The 18,651-nt window shown below is 39.9% G+C and overlaps 1 protein-coding gene and 1 long non-coding RNA gene across 10 annotated transcripts in view; one reads left to right on the top strand and one right to left on the bottom strand.

Moving 5' to 3' along the window:
• Positions 1-413: 413 nt before the first annotated feature.
• The window catches only part of LOC110830921 (uncharacterized), a 111,260-nt gene continuing 93,022 nt past the window's right edge, over positions 414-18,651 (bottom strand). For 7 of the 8 annotated variants that reach the window (XM_087355197.1, XM_087355198.1, XM_087355196.1 and 4 more), the window contains 2 exons: positions 3,454-4,258; positions 414-3,033 (listed from right to left, as the gene is read on the bottom strand). In XM_087355197.1, coding sequence (XP_087211323.1) covers positions 746-3,033; positions 3,454-4,258 — 3,093 coding nt within the window. In that variant the 3' untranslated portion in view covers positions 414-745. Of the gene's footprint in view, positions 3,034-3,453; positions 4,259-6,985; positions 7,119-18,651 lie in introns of those variants that run through there. The other variant, XM_087355203.1, reaches the window with a different exon arrangement.
• LOC110830920 (uncharacterized) lies at positions 7,809-13,952 on the top strand. 2 transcript variants are annotated; one of them, XR_015536793.1, is made up of 2 exons: positions 7,809-7,955; positions 10,498-13,952. It is a non-coding gene; the product is annotated as an uncharacterized LOC110830920 (long non-coding RNA). The 2 variants fall into 2 exon arrangements; XR_015536794.1 differs by having other exon boundaries at positions 10,430-13,952.

The raw sequence follows: 18,651 nt of genomic DNA, 5'->3' as shown, positions 1-18,651 counted from the left end.
TGACTTCCTCTGAAACGTTTATGACCACAGAAAGGACCACACGGTGATACAACCACAATTCACAAGAACATTCTGGTACTCCAGTGTCCAATTGAAAATAATAAACGTGATCCTATTATATCTGTCTCTTGAGAACAGCTCAATAGATTTTCATTAAATTTGATATTGGGGAGTTTCATTAAAATCTGCCAATACATTACAATTTTTGTTAAAAACAACTTCTGCACTCTTTGGTGCAGGTGGGGGAAAAGGGCTACAGATGGAAAATTACATAACTTTCCTCAGATATTCAATTAACATAGTTAAGTTTTACAATATTTACAAACACTCAATTGTGAGATTCACGTACATCATAATCACTAATTTGTAAACACAAATGCTCATAAAAAACATCTTTTGAAATAAAACAAAAATTTAATGCTTTAAAGAGAACAGATTAACTATAATATTTATTTCATAATAAACTCCCAAATGTACAATGTAGTTATTTGTAAAACATGCTTCATCTTGCCTATTTGTATCCAGGTGACATGGACTCATCAGAACTTCCCATTTTCCTACCTACAAACCCACACAGCTTCACAACCCATACAACCACCATGGATATCTTTATTGTCATGTGCTTCACTGTGAACACTTAACATTTTATTTAAATATGAACAGCAACCACAACTTAAAAATTATATCTTTATGACACATTTAAACTTCATAATGTTATCTACAAGAGCCTTCATTCAGAATGATTTCAGTAATTTTCAATTCTAATGGTCTTAAGATAAGGAATGACATGGGTAAGCAATATCAAATCAGTGTCTGTTGCCGATACCAGTTCTTCCATTGGTTCGGTAACTGGATCAAGTTCCCTAGGTCCAGCTTCGACTTGGGTAAGCAATATCAAATCAGTGTCTGTTGCCGATACCAGTTCTTCCATTGGTTCAGTAACTGGATCAAGTTCCCTAGGTCCAATTTCGACTTGGGTAAGCGTTATCAAATCAGTGTCTGTTACCGATACCAGTTCTTCCAATGGTTCAGTAACTGGATCAAGTTCCCTAGGTCCAACTTCGACTTGGGTAAGCGTTATCAAATCAGTGTCTGTTACCGATACCAGTTCTTCCATTGGTTCAGTAACTGGATCAAGTTCCCTAGGTCCAACTTCGACTTGGGTAAGCGTTATCAAATCAGTGCCTGTTACAGATACCAGTTCTTCCACTGGTTCAGTAACTGGATCAAGTACCCTAAGTCCAGCTTCGACTTGGGTAAGCGATATCAAATCGGTGCCTGTTACAGATACCAGTTCTTCCACTGGTTCAGTAACTGGATCAAGTACCCTAGGTCCAGCTTCGACTTGGGTAAGCGATATCAAATCGGTGTCTGTTACAGATACCAGTTCTTCCACTGGTTCAGTAACTGGATCAAGTACCCTAAGTCCAGCTTCGACTTGGGTAAGCGATATCAAATCGGTGCCTGTTACAGATACCAGTTCTTCCACTGGTTCAGTAACTGGATCAAGTACCCTAGGTCCAGCTTCGACTTGGGTAAGCGATATCAAATCGGTGTCTGTTACAGATACCAGTTCTTCCATTGGTTCAGTAACTGGATCAAGTACCCTAAGTCCAGCTTCGACATGGGTAAGCGATATCAAATCGGTGCCTGTTACAGATAACAGTTCTTCCACTAGTTCAGTAACTGGATCAAGTTCCCTAGGTCGAGTTTTTTCAACTTGGGTAAGCGTTATCAAATCGGTGTCTGTTACAGATACCAGTTCTTCCATTGGTTCAGTAACTGGATCAAGTATCCTAAGTCCAGCTTCGACTTGGGTAAGCGATATCAAATCGGTGCCTGTTACAGATACCAGTTCTTCCATTGGTTCAGTAACTGGATCAAGCACCCTAAGTCCAGCTTTGACTTGGGTAAGCGATATCAAATCGGTGTCTGTTACAGATACCAGTTCTTCCATTGGTTCAGTAACTGGATCAAGTACCCTAAGTCCAGCTTTGAAATGGGTAAGCGATATCAAATCGGTGCCTGTTACAGATAACAGTTCTTCCACTAGTTCAGTAACTGGATCAAGTTCCCTAGGTCGAGTTTTTTCAACTTGGGTAAGCGATATCAAATCGGTGTCTGTTACCGATACCAGTTCTTCCATTGGTTCAGTAACTGGATCAAGTATCCTAAGTCCGGCTTCGACTTGGGTAAGCGATATCAAATCGGTGTCTGTTACAGATACCAGTTCTTCCATTGGTTCAGTAACTGGATCAAGTATCCTAAGTCCGGCTTCGACTTGGGTAAGCGATATCAAATCGGTGTCTGTTACAGATACCAGTTCTTCCATTGGTTCAGTAACTGGATCAAGTACCCTAGGTCCAGCTTTGACTTGGGTAAGCGATATCAAATCGGTGTCTGTTACAGATACCAGTTCTTCCATTGGTTCAGTAACTGGATCAAGTACCCTAAGTCCAGCTTCAACTTGGGTAAGCGATATCAAATCGGTGCCTGTTACAGATAACAGTTCTTCCACTAGTTCAGTAACTGGATCAAGTTCCCTAGGTCGAGTTTCTTCGACTTGGGTAAGTGATATCAAATCGGTGCCTGTTACAGATACCAGTTCTTCCACTGGTTCAGTAACTGGATCACGTTCCCTAGGTCCAGCTGCTTCACCATGAGCACATTGCTGCCATTGCTGTTCCTGCCACAGCTCCTTTTGTGGGTGACTTTTTGTATGCTTTTTCAAGCTCCCAAATCTGTTTCTACATACATTGCATACGAATTTACGATGGTCTGCATGTATACGAGAGTGCTTCTTCAAGCTATCAGGATATGCAAAAGCTTTTCCACAGATATTACATGAATATGGTTTCTCTCCTGTGTGACGACGCATGTGCACCTTGAGGTGTCCCATGTGGTAAAATGTCTTTCCACAAGTTTTACAACTGAGAGAGCGTTCAGAATTGTGCATATGCTTCTGGTGTTTCCTCAAAGTTGAAGAATCTCCAAAATACTTCCCACAAGTGGAACACAAAAAAGGTTTCTCACCTGTAATGAGTAAAATAAATGTATGTTTCAATTTTTGACATATTCGTATGGGGAAATATAAATCATACGGTAATTGGGTAATTGTGTTTACAACCCTGCTACATTTTGGACTATATCTTAATTGTATTTTCTACAGGTTTAGTGCTCTATTAGAAAAAAGATGGAAGAAGAAAGAAAGATGTAAGGATAGACACAAACAAATTAACTAACTAACAAAGTAACATGCAAGCAAAAGTAGGGCTTTTAAACCATTCACACAAAATTCCACTGAGATTACTTTGTAATACACAGGCAAAGAAATGTATGGAATTTGAAAAAATGTATTTCAAGTCATCAAACTCTCACGTAGCAGAACGTTGGAATAATGCCCATCAAGTTGGGCCTGCTGATATCTGGATTCAGGCTGCTATAAAATCATACCTGTGTGTGTTCGCAAATGTTGCTTGAGTCTGGATGGATTTCTGAACATTTTGTCACAGCCAGCACATCGGAGTTTACTTTCACGATGCAACTTCGTGTGTAATTTGAAAGTATCTTCTGTCTGAAAAGTCTCCATACACTCTGGACAAGAGAAAGTGACTTTTTCACTGTGTTCACAGGAGTGCTGCTTTAGTACTTTACGGGAACGGAACTCCTGACGACAGAACAAGCACGTGTAACTCTTACTCTTTGGGGCAGCTTTAGAACTAGAGGCCTTGCCATTCACCACATTTTCTAGAGTCTTAAGCATTTCCTCCTCTTCTCCAATATCTCCTATAGCAACATTGTCATCAATCCCTTCTTCTAACTCATCCAAAATCATTCCTTCCATTTTCTGATCATGATGAGTGGGTTCCTGGTATGGTACTCTGTACCCCTGGAAGATCTTCTTGATCAGCTCTTCATCAATGCTCAGGTTTATCTTCAGTTGCTCAGTACAGCGGTTCACATGCCAGCGACAGGAATGTGTCTCCTCTGTAAGAGACCAAGATGAATGTATCTGTAACCTATGTGTACACATTCCGCAGGCAAGGTATAGTGCGGAGTACAGCTTGTCAGCCTTCTTCAGGTCCTCTTTCAACTCCAGCCTCCCTGTATTGCAGTATGTGCAGGCCAAAAGTGGCTCAAGAGCCTCCCTCAAACACGATAGCTCCAGCAGACGAACTCCCTCAGCCCTCACCAAAACATCACATTCTTTCCTGTAGTTCTGCATCGTGCTGATGATTTGACTTCGTTCACCACTCATCTGAAATGGATACATTTGATCTGTATTAAACCTTTAAGTGTTGGAAGTGAGATAGAGAGGTGACTCTGACTTTTGTGATTAAGGTTTTCCACAGAGATGTAAGGTAGGGTAAGAATTCAATTTTTTTCCCCTGAGAGAACCTAAAATTGTGGGAAAGAATAAACTGAAAGATAAAATTTGGAATACTGAGAATTTATATGGATTTTTACATTAGCAAGTTGGTGAGACTGTTTACGCTTAACTTTGCCAGTCAAGTCAAAGGAGTTCTTAATTTCCTATGTGATAGCTGACCATTAAGGTAGGAGTTAATTAGTGTAACTGTGCGATTTTTAGGTCACAACTAAAACACAGATAGTGTTTATGATAAAAATTACTGTCATTTAAATTCATCAAAAATGTAATAGGACTATCAAGTTTACAATGTGTTTATCCTTCTGTTCTTGAAGCAGAATTAAACTTTTTACTGTTGAAAATCAAATATTTTCTTTTCCATTTCTTCCCAGTTTCCTTCCAAACTCCCTAAATTCTTTCCACGATCGAAAATTTTCTGGAATTTTACATATATTACCTGAACATGCTCACTAGCCTGTGTCAAGAATAATTGTAAGTAACTTTACTCAGAAAGGAATGTTTAAAATTACGGTAGCAGAAGGATAAGCCTCTACTACTGGAAGGGACCTGATGAAACACAACTTGGAATGATTTCTTTAATATCTTGATCGCTTTTCAGCCTTATTCCTCTCGTTAATTTGAATGAGCAGGTAAGCACAGCAACGTGTAAACAGAGTCTTATCTGTTTAAGGAAGTAAATTATTGTGCAGTCTTAATAATTGATTATTACGTTTTCATTGGTGTGTGTATGTATGTGCTCTCCTACAAATTGAGATCATAGAAATACGTGAGCATATGAGAAGAATATTGGAGGCAAAAACACGGAAGCCTGGAATGTGGCGTAAAAGTACCTTCACCTATACCTTTCCAAACAAGTTACACAATAATACCAAATAAAATAATCGGCGTCGGACCTAGTGCAACGCAATACTCGGTGCGTAAGCTCTCCTGTAGCATTATTGATTTTGAACACGAAGTAACACCCACGTCATACAACATGCTACTACTCCTACGAATTTGGGAAATACAAAGTGCAAATTTTGAGTTGCGGGAAAGGCTATCCCAACATTTTAATAGTTTTCGTTCGTTCCCACGATAGAATGACGAAAACAACTTCAAATATGCCACAGCCAATTCCTTCACCACATCTTCTGACGCAATCCGAAATTGTCCTCTCATATTTCTCATATCACATGCAGCATATACTGACCTGTTAGTTATTAACAGAGGCTGGTAAGTTTTCGGAAGTGGCCAGTCACCAGCGCAACAATGAAAATCCTACGCGACCCTACGATAATGCAAGATATGCGAATTAATAATAAATACCTGCCAATAATCTATGGTTCCAATGTCAATATACCTCTTCTTCCGTTAATAATATTGTTGGTCAATGTCGTGTTTCCTCATTCCCCCCCCCCCCCCCACGTAGACTACGTGTCATCATAAAACAATGAGACAGTGCAGAAGACGCACTGTTGTGTCAAGAACAACATACGAAGCATACTGCTTTACATGACAGCAATGTCTGACAGATGTCTGGTGTTGCGTACATCAATGGATTTTTCGTCTGCATAGAAGATATCTTCAGTAAGTAATTGGAAAAGGAGTTACTAACTAACTAACTAACTAGATGACTTACCGAACTCGAAGGTTCATCACCGAATTAACCAAAGCCCTCCAGCGGACCCTGTCCTGGGCCAGCAATTACAGTCTCCTTCAACTCTTATCTCCCATAGATCCCCCCTGAGATTATCCTCCCATCTACGTCTAGGTCTCCCCAGCGGTCTCTTCCCCTCAGGCTTCCCAACCAATACCCGGTGCACACCTCTTGTCCCATCCATGCGCGCTACATGCCCCGCCCATCTCATTCTTCTCGACTTAATCACCCTGACAATACTGGGGGAGGAGTACAAATTTTTAAGCTCATCATTATGCAGTTTTCTCCACGCCCCATCGTCTTCCCTCTTAGGCCCAAATATCCTCCTCAACACCCGATTCTCAAACACCTGCAATCTGTGTTCCTCCCTCTGAGTGAGAGACCATGTTTCGCACCCATACAAAACAACAGGCAGAATTATTGTTTTATATACTTTAATTTTCAGGTTCTTAGAAATCGGACGGGAAGACAAAATATTTTGAACCGAGAAGTAGCAAGCATTTCCGGAATTTAGTCTCCTCCTAACTTCCTCATGAGTGTCATTTTGATTTGTTATTGTTGTTCCCAGATATTTGAACTTTTTAACACTTTCAAAGGACTTATTAGCCACCCTACGACAATTCTGCCCGCCTGTCTTCTGACGACGAGATACTAACATGTACTTAGTTTTTTCTGAATTTACTTCTAGCCCCACCCGTCTACTAGCCTCCAGTAAAACTTCTGCGTTCCCCTTTATTGTATTCATATCTTCCCCCAATAAATTAACATCATCAGCATATGCCAATAGCTGATGTGTCCCATTCAAATGCAAACCCTTCTGCCTGTCTTGGACTTTCCTGATGGTGTATTCTAGCGCAAAGTTAAAGAGCAGTGAAGACAAAGCATCTCCTTGTTTCAGACCACCCCTTGTCCTTTGTCCGTGACTGCTTATTCAATACATTCGCTGCTAGCCTCCATACCTGGAGTCTGTTCCTCTACCCGCCATGCCATGGTGACAGGGAAAGGAGTTACAAGAAGCGAAAATGTTTAAATCTGGAGACTGCAGACCCAGTCTTATTCGCAAACCGGCATAATGCTTCTGACGTCATCAGAACCTGTAAAGAAATCTACAACAATTTTGCATGTTCGTCCTCACATCTTGTAACACTTACAGAGCTAACGAGTGCTTAAGTGTTTAAGGTTAACATGTTTATTTCGAAATTTCCGATTCAATGGTGCACTCTTAACGCAAAACAATCTGAGCTACTAACAGCGACCCTAAATAAACGAAATAAACATCCTGTACTGGTTTCTGCCCTTGGCCACTGAACCCAACTCACGTTTTTTGGAACACCTGTTTCGATACGAACTTCTATAATTTCCATCTTCCAAGCGTCACTTTCCGAGAGGTTTCCCAGTCAAAATTCATCAGGGAAACAAGAGAGAAAAGATAAATAAAATCAGAGCAAAATAAAACTAGAAACAAACAACGAATAAAGTTTAAGTGATAAGTTAATAGCTGGAGTGATTATTAATTTCGTGTTCAAAAACTTATTAATCTGTTTAGGCATAATCTTTGGGTTGAAACGCATTCACCTCAGTGTGTCCCTGATACTGCAATGAAAATTCTGAAACCTCAAAACATCACTGAGGTAATTTGCAGAAATATATACTTCTAGTGAAAAGCAAGCTGACCTTTTAGGATGCAATTTATATTGTCACAACTATTGTTAGGATGGCGCATGTGCATGTCGAGAGGGCCCTCGGCTACATAGGACAGGTGTAAGGAGCCAGTATGCAAGCGTCTACACACCAGAAATGTTTATTACCTTCGCCTAAGGTTATTATCTGTGTGTCCACGTCAAGAGATGGATCGACAAGAAACTACATAGTTCAAGAGCACGGACCTGCACATCAGTACTGTTCGTGCTATCCAACATTGTATTTGGGGTAAGTTAACAAGGCGTGAAAAGCGCAGAGATTCACGAGCTAGTCCATATGGTATGGGAGACTGTCCTATTCCGGTAAAAATTTGCTTTTGTGATGCATCAGAAATGTATAATCTTTTTTCCACACGGAAAAATGTGGCATTCGCGCAGTGGACAACTTTAATTTGTATTCTGAACCAAGTATCGTCAGAATGATCAATTCAAGAACAGGGTTGGGGATATGCAGCACGCATGGAGACACAATAAATGCAGTAAATAAAGTCTGAAGGGAAAACGCCTGTGTGTAAAGGGCAGGTTCGCATTAAAATGGAGTTGGACTAAACAGAACGTGAAGATGTGGACTGGATCCATCTGGCTAAGCATACAGTCCAATTACATGCTTTTTTGAACACGGAAATGAACATTCGACTTCTGTTAAAAGTGGAAAATTTCTTGATCAACTGATACCTTCTCAGACATGTAATTCGATCAAATCAGAGATTGGCGAGATGTGTAGCCCGCATGGAGTCGTGGGAGATTCATTATAATTTTGGTGTGAATGTCTGAAATGAAAACACCAGTTGGGAGACTTAGGAATACATCGGAGGATAATATTAAATATAAATCTAGTACGAGGGCGTGGGCTGGATCACCTGCCTCAGAAAAGGGCTAACCATCAGGCTCTTGTAATCATTCGGATCCTATAAAAGGCGGGAAATTTCGTGACCAAGCAAATGCAGGTTTTTCAGCTCGTGGTTTCTACAGATGTCTGATTAGGAGTATCGTTATGGTAGTTAAACTAAGGACATGGCTGCCTCAGAGGACATAAGAAACGCGAACAGAATTTTGGCGCGGAAGTATCGTGGAAGGCGACTACTTCTAATAACAGGGCGGACATCCGACAATACTAGACATTCAAGTCTACCTAAGCGAAGAAGTCAGGAAATGTAAGCATGTCGTAACAATTCCGGAGCGCTCGCTAGAATCTGACTAGATTTTTTTTTTAGAATGGAGTCAGTGACGTCAGATTTGGCTGGAGATTTCCCATGTCGCCATGGTAATCAATATAGCTGTAGGAACCAAGGTAACCATGGTGATTGAAACGACCGTGACAACCTAGAAATTCCCCACCCAATCATTTCTGCGAGCAGGTCTTCAAGTAAAGTGACCGTTATGTTGTCCGATTTCAAACGAAACTGGAATGTGTCGACAGACTCCAGTAAAACTCCGTAATACCAAATTTCATTAAAACTGTTCAGCCGTTCTCGAGTTGTTATACACATTAACGGTACTGGTACATTGCTAGGTGTCTGGATTCTATACATGGACGTGAAAGTCGTGTTGATAATTGCTATACATACTTTCAGTAATTTCCAAGAAACTATTGTGTGTGGAACTTCACTAACTTTATGCCTCCTTGGAAACGTGTCCCAGCCTGTTATAGTTTTCCTCCAATTTTTTTATCGACCTTGCATAATATTAACGGGAACAGGTAAATATTGTAATAGTATACGCGTAAGATAATAAAAGTTCAGAAAACACGTGTCCGAAATTCTTAGCTTCTCAAGTTAGGCCCCTTCTTACAGGCTGGAATCTGACGGACAAAGCGTCTGGTGAACATAATTAGTGGTCACACGCACACATTGCACGGTTGTGCGTAAAATTGCCTACCGCACAGTAATCTGGAACTGTTCAAGACAAAATACGACCACGGAAATTTTTTGTTGTCAAACACGCGACTGGAGCAAACACCTGATTTACAGCGTCAAAACTACAAAGTCCTTATAAGCTCATAAAAGACGCAGAGGCGTGTAATTAGAGCAAAGGACGTGCTTCTCAAGCTCTTAGGCTCCATGGATGGCGGAAATTCTGTACATCAGCTCGAACAAATTAATTGAAGGCCAATAATCGATTTAAAGTATCATAACGGGGCAGAAAACTGAAAAGAACGAAATAACGAATAATGCAAAAGAAACTACTGTTGTGCTAATTACAAGGACAATGTCGTGGAGCATGTAAATAGCAAAGGACCTATGCGTCTGTGCACATCATGTACTAGTAAATTCCTAACCAGACATAAAACTAAGCTGGGACTTCTGTGCCACCTGCTGGTAAATAATTCAGATATATCCTGTAATTTATCGATCTCAGGTGTATGGGTTGTGACGTCGTCGTCGTCCAAATTTCGGAGGAACGTAATGACTCCATCTTCAGGGTTGAATGTGAAATGTTTATAACCACCTGTTAGACTACACGGTACCAAATGCAAGAAGACCACAATCGACAGTTCACCGCCGCGAAAACCTCGGATCGCAATCTTAGTTTTTCACTCGACACTGCAGACAATTAATTTGAAGTTTGGTAGGATCTGAGGTTTTTGCGGCGGTGAGTACGAAGATGTGTTGTCTTCTAGACACCTTCCTTTCGTCAGCGCCATATTATATATAGGCACCATGTTAATAATCTATCAATGAATACATGTTCATCCTGTTTCAGTACGGAGGATTTCTGCTGACGAAGTTCTTGCTAGAAATAACTGTAGGAATGGCCATGTACGTTTACAGGGAGAAACTCCTGGAAGAGTTTGGCACGCGATTGAACTTGAGTATCGAGACCTACACGATGAACAAGAAGGCCAGACTCTTAACTTCGTGCAGTCCACGGTGATTTGGGTAGTGGTAAAGGGAAGAAAATATGTCTGCTGTTCAGAACGAAAATATCTCATAGCCTATGTTCAATGAGTATTAATAGAAACTGTGTATTTATTTTTCCTTTAGCTGCAATGCTGCGGCAATCAGAGAGATACGATGATTGGATCACCTCTCCCAGCCATTGTATACCACTGTCTTGCTACATTCATCATGGATGTAACACGACCGACCACAATGCCATCTACACGCAGGTATGACATCCACTAATTGCGGATACTGATTCAAAGATGGAGTGACTGTGCGAGCGAATGTGTCCTTACACAATATTATCTTGTGCATCTCAGGGGTGGAAAAAAGCATTCGCTATTGCTGTAGTGGTGGCAGAACATAATTATGAGAAATACATCATTTAAAAATGTTTCAAAATCTAACTATCTGGGAACAACAATAACATACAAATGAGGTCCATGATGAAATCAAGGGCTGAATATATTCGGGAAAAACTTGTTTTTATCAAATTTAAAAACTGTTATAATTTCGTTTGCCATCTAGAACACTAAAGATCAGGATGTATAAAACAATAAGTTTTCCTGTTGTCTCGTATGGTTGTGAAACATGTTATCTTATATTGAAGGAAGGTCAGAAAGATAATTGGACCTAGGAAGTATGAGATGAGTGGGGAATTTAAAATATTGCATAACGAGGAGATACGTGAATTGTACAGGTCTTCTTTAGGAAATTCCCTCTTCTGTGGGAATTTTCTATCTCAATGTCTCGCCCAAACAGAACGCGACGGACCTAAAACGAATCTAAAAGAACGTTCTGTTACGTCGGAGGTTCAAATCGGAACTTTAGTTTGCTGAGTTGCAGACACCATAAACACATTCTTGTAGCAAATACAATGACATAATCAATTATTAAGTGAACTCCCAAATATTGACCACGAAACAATGTGCACAGTTGACCAAAAACGTATCTAGACTTGCAAAGACTAACAATAATTCGAGAAAGAAGCATTTATAACAACTTGACATAGGGGAAAGGTCGAGCAAATATTAGCTTAGGACCATAATAAAATAAAACAATCTTAACCAGCAAAGAAAAGTATTTAAAACATAAAACTAGGGTTAGAACTCAAAAAAATCGTAAATTCCGATGTCAGTTCCTTTTCACATAAGTAGCAACGAATAATTTAACTGCTAATTAATCCGACATTACACCTTGCCTATAACAGTTTGTATTTACGTTTAAAAGAAGAGCAGACCTATATATAAATTATACTTAGTTTCCAACAAAATAATTTTTTAGTCACTGTTAACAATTTGGTTATTTACGTAGTATTCACAGTGATGACAATTTCAGCGATACTTTCAAACTAATCACTGCTGAGAAAAAAAATAGTAATACATAAAATCTCACTGCAGAATAATCTCACAAATTCGCAGATCAACCAGGTGTGATTTGTGAGTATGGTACCTACTTTCTAACACTAAATTTTCAATGTATATTAAATTTAGACGCATTAAATGAGTATATAACAGATTTCATATTGTACGTAATTACTGTGTCTACATAAATTATCTTAAAGCATCATATTACGTATATAAAAGCACGGCTTATCTATAATGTGTGAAACTTGTACGTTGTTTAAAAAGAAGCGGCAAGTAAACTTGGTTTCCAGAACTGAATACACAGACACCCGATAACTTCTACAGTCGCTTCAACGTCTCTATCGTGTTCCGCTAATTCCTTAACTCGTCTGCCATGCACGAAGAAACCTGTTTGTGTTTAAGCAGTTAAGAAAAATATGGAATGACAAGTTCATTTTATAGAGCCACCAGAAAGGAAAATTAATATCAACCTTCACTTCCTATGATACATGCATTACATTTTTTGGTTAGGGCTACAGATTTTTGGAGTAACCTCGCAGGTGTAACGAAATCTAAAGCAAAAAACGTACAAAAAATTGTTCAGTAAGCATGAAAGCAGCAGTAACCAAGCTGAGAAATTTAAACCTAACCCATAAGGTGGCTTTCTTTTATTCCTTCAACGGCATTATTATTTACTATCCAAATTTACTTAACATGGCTACAGTTTTCGTTAGAAACAAGCTATATTTTATAAGCGCTCAAAGGAGAGCTGCTCTTAGTTATTTTACAGAATTAAATGCATCCTTCAATACACTGATCATATTTCTTGCAAAATAATCTAAAAAAAACATTTCGGCATCAGAACCCATATGTGGGTTAACTAGTGATTTTAAACGATTACAACACTTCAAGAGTTATTTGATGAAATGTTGACTTTGAAAGCCACGCTATCTTCTTAAGCTAAAAAATAAATAGTTTACAGATTTCCTCGTTCTGATAACACAATTCTGCCGTCACTTTTTAACACATACTTCTCAAAAAAGGTCTTAAACGCCTTGCAGTCACACAACCAAGAGTACCTTAACGTAACGCTGGTTGCATTTGACGACGTTCATTTAATTTCCTTGCTTGGAATTGTTCCCGGCGAAACAGAAATTGTTTTAAGGGTCCTATTTTGAAAATGTTCATTATCCTCGGTTGAACATGGCACCGCAACAAATCCTTTGACTGTTAAATTAAAGTGTCTGCACATACTAAGGCAAATCGGCGTTGCCACTTCCTTGTAAACATGCAGCAACAATTTTAACAAACAGGCGTTCTGATTTCCTCCTGTTTTACATATTTTATGTATGACGGGTGTGCGATCTGCTACTTATAAGGGAGCTTTACGAATCAGAAAGATAAGACTTTCGTCGAAACGTATGACATAATAAGTGAAAAGTTTTAAATTTGATGTGCCTGTTATATCGTGCTGCAACTGTTACCACATTGAGGCAGTGAATGTGGCCGTTGCCAGATTAAAATACAGAATCTGCGTATAAAGCTACTGCTATTACGTTCTTATCGAATACTTTTGAGAAAAATAAATATTATGTAATGTGAAATATGTCATAATTTATCCTTATATGTACATGTTAATATTAAACATATCTGTCTGTGATAATATATTCTTCATTGCGAATACATTGTCTAGTGTCACAATTAAACCATAAACCACGTGTGTGTGTGTGTGTGTGTTTTTACTATCGCTGTATTTTGGTAGAAAATGTGGAGGATCTTGTAATGAATGTATATGAAGCGTAACGAAATTGGAAATAAAAATGCAAGGCACTAAAGAACTGTCAGCGTTAACATTTACATGTTCGAGATACTGAGGTCAAAATAATTAACATTGACTTGCACGAAGATTTTTTTTTTAAATATTCGAAGCGAAAATATTCCAGCACGTGTCTGGTTTTCTTTTAACGACTGAATAAAGGCTCATAGAACTTAACCAGTGCAACTGCGATGTATCAGTTCTACAGATTCACACACAGATACCGCTAGGCGCAACGATAAGTTCCCGAAGGATGTGAGTTTAAGAGCGAACAGAGAGTTAGAGTAATACTTGTTTTCCTTCCAAACGTTTTCCTTGTGATTTTGCATATACCCACATCATTGACCTTGGTTCTTTTATTTCCGATACAAATGCAGATAGAATCTCATTGGCGCAAAGTTACGACATTACAGGTCCAACAGCGACATCCAGAAAACAGTTATTCATGCACATCGTTGAATGTTTGTCATACGATAAACGTCCCATATTAAACTCTTAGATCGTAATTAGAGCTGTATTTTTCCCACGATGAGGCATTTCTTATAAAAACAATGAATTTCGAAGTCGGATCTTCTAGAAGGTAGGAACGAAAATTAAATTCGACACAATGTTCAACGCAGACCTGAATTCAGTACCAAATTTTATCAGAATCCTTCAAGTAATTTCGGAGATGAAATATGCAGACCAACATCTACATCATGAAGCTTCTTTATTTATTTTTTTATTGTTATTATTATTTATAATGTCGGAACGACTGCGGAGGGTCGAGCAGGTTAGCATGGCCGTCAAGTGGTTACTACTGCAACCTCATTTTCTGAAAACCAACATTTGGGTTCACTATTTAGGTTAACAGAAAAACAAATTCCAACATGGAAGGGAACAGACCTGGCTAGTGTTTCTAACAACTCTGGATACATTCATCGAAAAAGAAAGGAAAACGCTGGAATGTGAGGACAAGGGCATATACCCCTGTACCCTCTCTCAAAATTTCCACACCGCTGTGTCGACCGAGTCAAACAATGCATACAACTTCCTTCCCTGCAAACATTCCCGTCCAGCTGACCACTTACCTCTCTTCTAACCCAACCTGCCTTAGCCCCACTCATCATTCTTCAGATATGAATGTCAGCTCAGCACTGCCCAAGGCAAGTTGGTCAGCAAAATTGTGAAGGAGTACTCAACGTATTTTCCAAAAGCATTCACTGCAATTTTGAACATTTATTATCCTTAAATGTTCATTTTGTCAGATACGTATGTAACTGCACAGAATAAACAAATGAGATGGCAACTCTCATGATTATACCAACGTTTAAGAGGTCCTTGCTGCTTCCATCATCACTCAAATCCTATTTATTTCCTTTCCTACTTTACTCCATTGTTTATTTCGTTTCTTCCGAACACCTGCCATCTTATGAACATTTATTATTGCAGGTGAGTCCCTTTTCAGGCAGGTTTCCCCACTTTCCTACACTTCCTAATGTAATCTATTTTACATTACATTAGAGCAGTGGTATTCAACCTGGGGTACGCGAAGACATCTTAGGGGGTACGTGAAATTAAAAAAAATATATTATTTTATGATAAACACTGAATAATCAGGGCAAGATTTAGGGTTAGCCACAGGAGAACCGGACGTAAGGACATTCTATTTGGGAGATTATATACTATGTATAACTTGAATTATACACCAACAACTTTGGGGGTACAAAGTTAAAGAGAAATTATATCTGGGGGTACGCGAACAAAAAAAGGTTGAATACCACTGCATTAGAGCATACATGATACCGAAAAGACTAAAATTCTATATCCAAACGATGCCCAGTGATATTTCACGTAACATGGCAATGTTCAGTAAGATGGGACATTTTTAAAAACCATACCTTTCCTTCTAAGCCCCCATTACACCCGTCTCTTATCAAATGCTCAGAAATAAGACGTTTATCCACACTGCAAGAAACCAGCGTGTGGCATACTACAGAGGGGACATTCATTACGAAGGGAAGGGACTTAACAAATACTTTCTATCACAGAATCGCATAGCATGCCCCTGACACACACACACACATCAGTCTATGCTAATCAATCACTTCACTTAGCGAGCTACAAGAACGCCCAAGATACGGATTATCGTGAGTTCTTTGGAGATTACCCATATTCTTAGTTACTGCAAACAAGGAAGGAGGTTTGTCTAGAAACAACACAGAACAAAATCTCAGTTTTTTATTATGAAAATGAGATGATTAAATTCGAGAAATGTTTTGTCATCGATCCGTATAAACCAAATCTTTCCTGTGCTTAATTAACAACCACGCCACGAAGACGTACGGAGGAACAACTCCACATATTTTGACCTTATCACTAGAAGTGAGTGGTCAGCTTGACGCTCAGGTCGCTTTACCCCCGGAAAACGATCCTGTTACCAACTGGACTGGAGGTTGGAAGGGCCCCAGAGCCTGTTTGGACAAGGTCTCGAAGAGCAAAACCTCTCCCTTGCCGGGAATCGAACGGTTAAGAATTTTTTAATCATCCGAATAACCAGCTGAATAACCATGAGCTTTTCAAAGACGATTATGGCAAAGGAGTTGGTCTATGTGAGTGGTAACACCTTTCTGTAAATATGCCCTTCCTCATGAAACGATGTTTTCGAGTTACACGTACTGATCTCAGGGCTGCGAAATTATATTTCCCATAAAGATAGCCTTCAAGTTAACCTACGGCCATTCGAACAGCGTCCCACAAGCGTGAACGGCGTTGCTTCGAGGCTTCTTTGTCCAACGACAAACACAAGGTGTGGTTAAGCTGGTACTCACCTCCAGCATTCCGAATCACGTAATGACAGCAACCAAACGGCAGTTGGAAATCCAATGACCCAAGGAAATCGACCTGAAGTTAGATGGTTTGGTCAGATTTAGAAGTCCATTCGCTTAACCTGGACCGCAGATTCGTAATCTCACATAAATACAATACCTATCATGCAAGAACAATGAAGCAGAAGAGGCAGTATGACCTCTGAAACGTCGGTTAACATCTACCAGACTACACAGCGCAACAACCCAGAAGACAGAACTCTTCATACTCATCGCCCTGATGATGGAGGCAGTATGACCTCTGAAACGTTGGTTAACATCGACCAGACAACACGGCGCAACAACCCAGAAGACAGAAATCTTCATACTCATCGCCCTGATGACGGAGGCAGTATGACCTCAGAAACGTTGGTAAATATCGACCAGACTACACGGCGCAACCCAGAAGACAGAAATCTTCATACTCTGATGACTAAGGCAGTGTGACCTCTGAAACGTTGGTTAACATCGACCAGACTACACAGCGCAACATCCCAGAAGACAGAAATCTTCATACTCTCCGCTGTGAAAACCTCAAATCTTACAAGCAGAAGAATGTTCTAGGCGCCACAGACTTGACGTTATTATTAAAGTGGATTTTAAAGAAGTGGGATGTCAGGGTGTGGATTAGATTCAACTTGCTCAGGGTAGACTTTTGTGAACACGTTAAAATTTCAGATTCCGATAGAAAAAGGCGAGGAACTTTTTAACCAAATGAGCGACTATCAGATCGTCAAAGACGAAGGCCTGTTGCAGAGTGAGATAGTTATTTGAATAACTGTCTTTGTGCAAAAGTTCCTGCTACGACAAACGTCAGACATATTTGATGATGATTCGCTGTTTAAAAACAACTATGCCAGATGTGAAATTTGAGGTTCTCACGGTGGCGAATATGTAAATGGCTGTCTTATGGATTGTATCTCCGTGTAGTCTGGTAGAAGTATGCCGACGTTTCAGAGGTACTTGCTGTCTCCAACATCAGTAAAAAAAAAAACTTAACCCGGACAACAAACAAATTTCGATGTCGGGACTTCTTGGAAATCGGTCATCCTTCATACCAAAGAGGTACAAGACACTCCTGTACCGTGTGCTTATTAAACTGTCCAATTCAGTCACTGATTTTGTTGTGGGCACACGCACGTCCTTTGTTCGAGACGTGGGATGCATTCCAGTCCTCTCCAGTCCCCGCCCCTCGTACCTACTGCACGCACAATGGACCGGGTTACAGCTGCCTCTCTGCCTTAGGACAGACATCCTGTTGAGCAAATAGTTCCAGTTGGAGACGATTACTTCGTGACTTCAAGCACAATCCCTTCCTCTTTCGAGACCGCTATTGAAGACCCTGTCTACCACCTGGGATGTTAAAAAAACCCAAGCTCTCATTTATAACATGCATTTACACCCAACCTCTTCTCCACACAGAATACCTTGGAAAAGACTGACCTTGAATATAACATCTGAAAGAAGAAGCCTTTGTTCAGTGAATGCACAGCAAAAAAATAAAAATAAAAAAAATACCTGATTGCCGACTCAGAAACCATAAACGTGTTCCGATTTGGTTCTAAAGATTTATGACAGGGTTCTAATGTGTTTCCTGTGGCGTGCCACTTTAGCTTACAAAATACAACACTACGCTCTCCAACACGTATTCGGAATATACATTTCTGTATCTGTACTAACGACCTGAAATAGGACTATATCTCCCCCATAAGAAATCTGGACGCAGCAGACTTCCGTGGTTTTCTTCAGGCTCTGCAGGCGAATGCCGCATTTAACACCTTCAAATATCCCACGATCGCCTCCTTCAGAAACGTTATTCAATCTCTGCAGCTACTCACAAGAGACCGTCACTGGACCCTATCCTGAGCTGGTTGAACCCAGCCCACACCTCGCACACCACTTAATCACCCCTTCCACGTCTAGGTCTCTCAAGTACTCTTTTCCTTCCAGGCTTCAAAGTATTAATAATAATATTGTGGGAGCATTTCTGGCCTTTGTCATTTCGGCTTTGCCCAAGCGTCGATGCACCACTTGG

Source organism: Zootermopsis nevadensis, unplaced genomic scaffold (assembly GCF_977971745.1).
Source record: "Zootermopsis nevadensis isolate Lab colony 2312 unplaced genomic scaffold, Znev_1.0 Znev_ptg000024l, whole genome shotgun sequence".
NCBI lineage: Eukaryota > Metazoa > Arthropoda > Insecta > Blattodea > Termopsidae > Zootermopsis > Zootermopsis nevadensis.
This window is presented reverse-complemented; position numbering and strand designations above follow the sequence as displayed.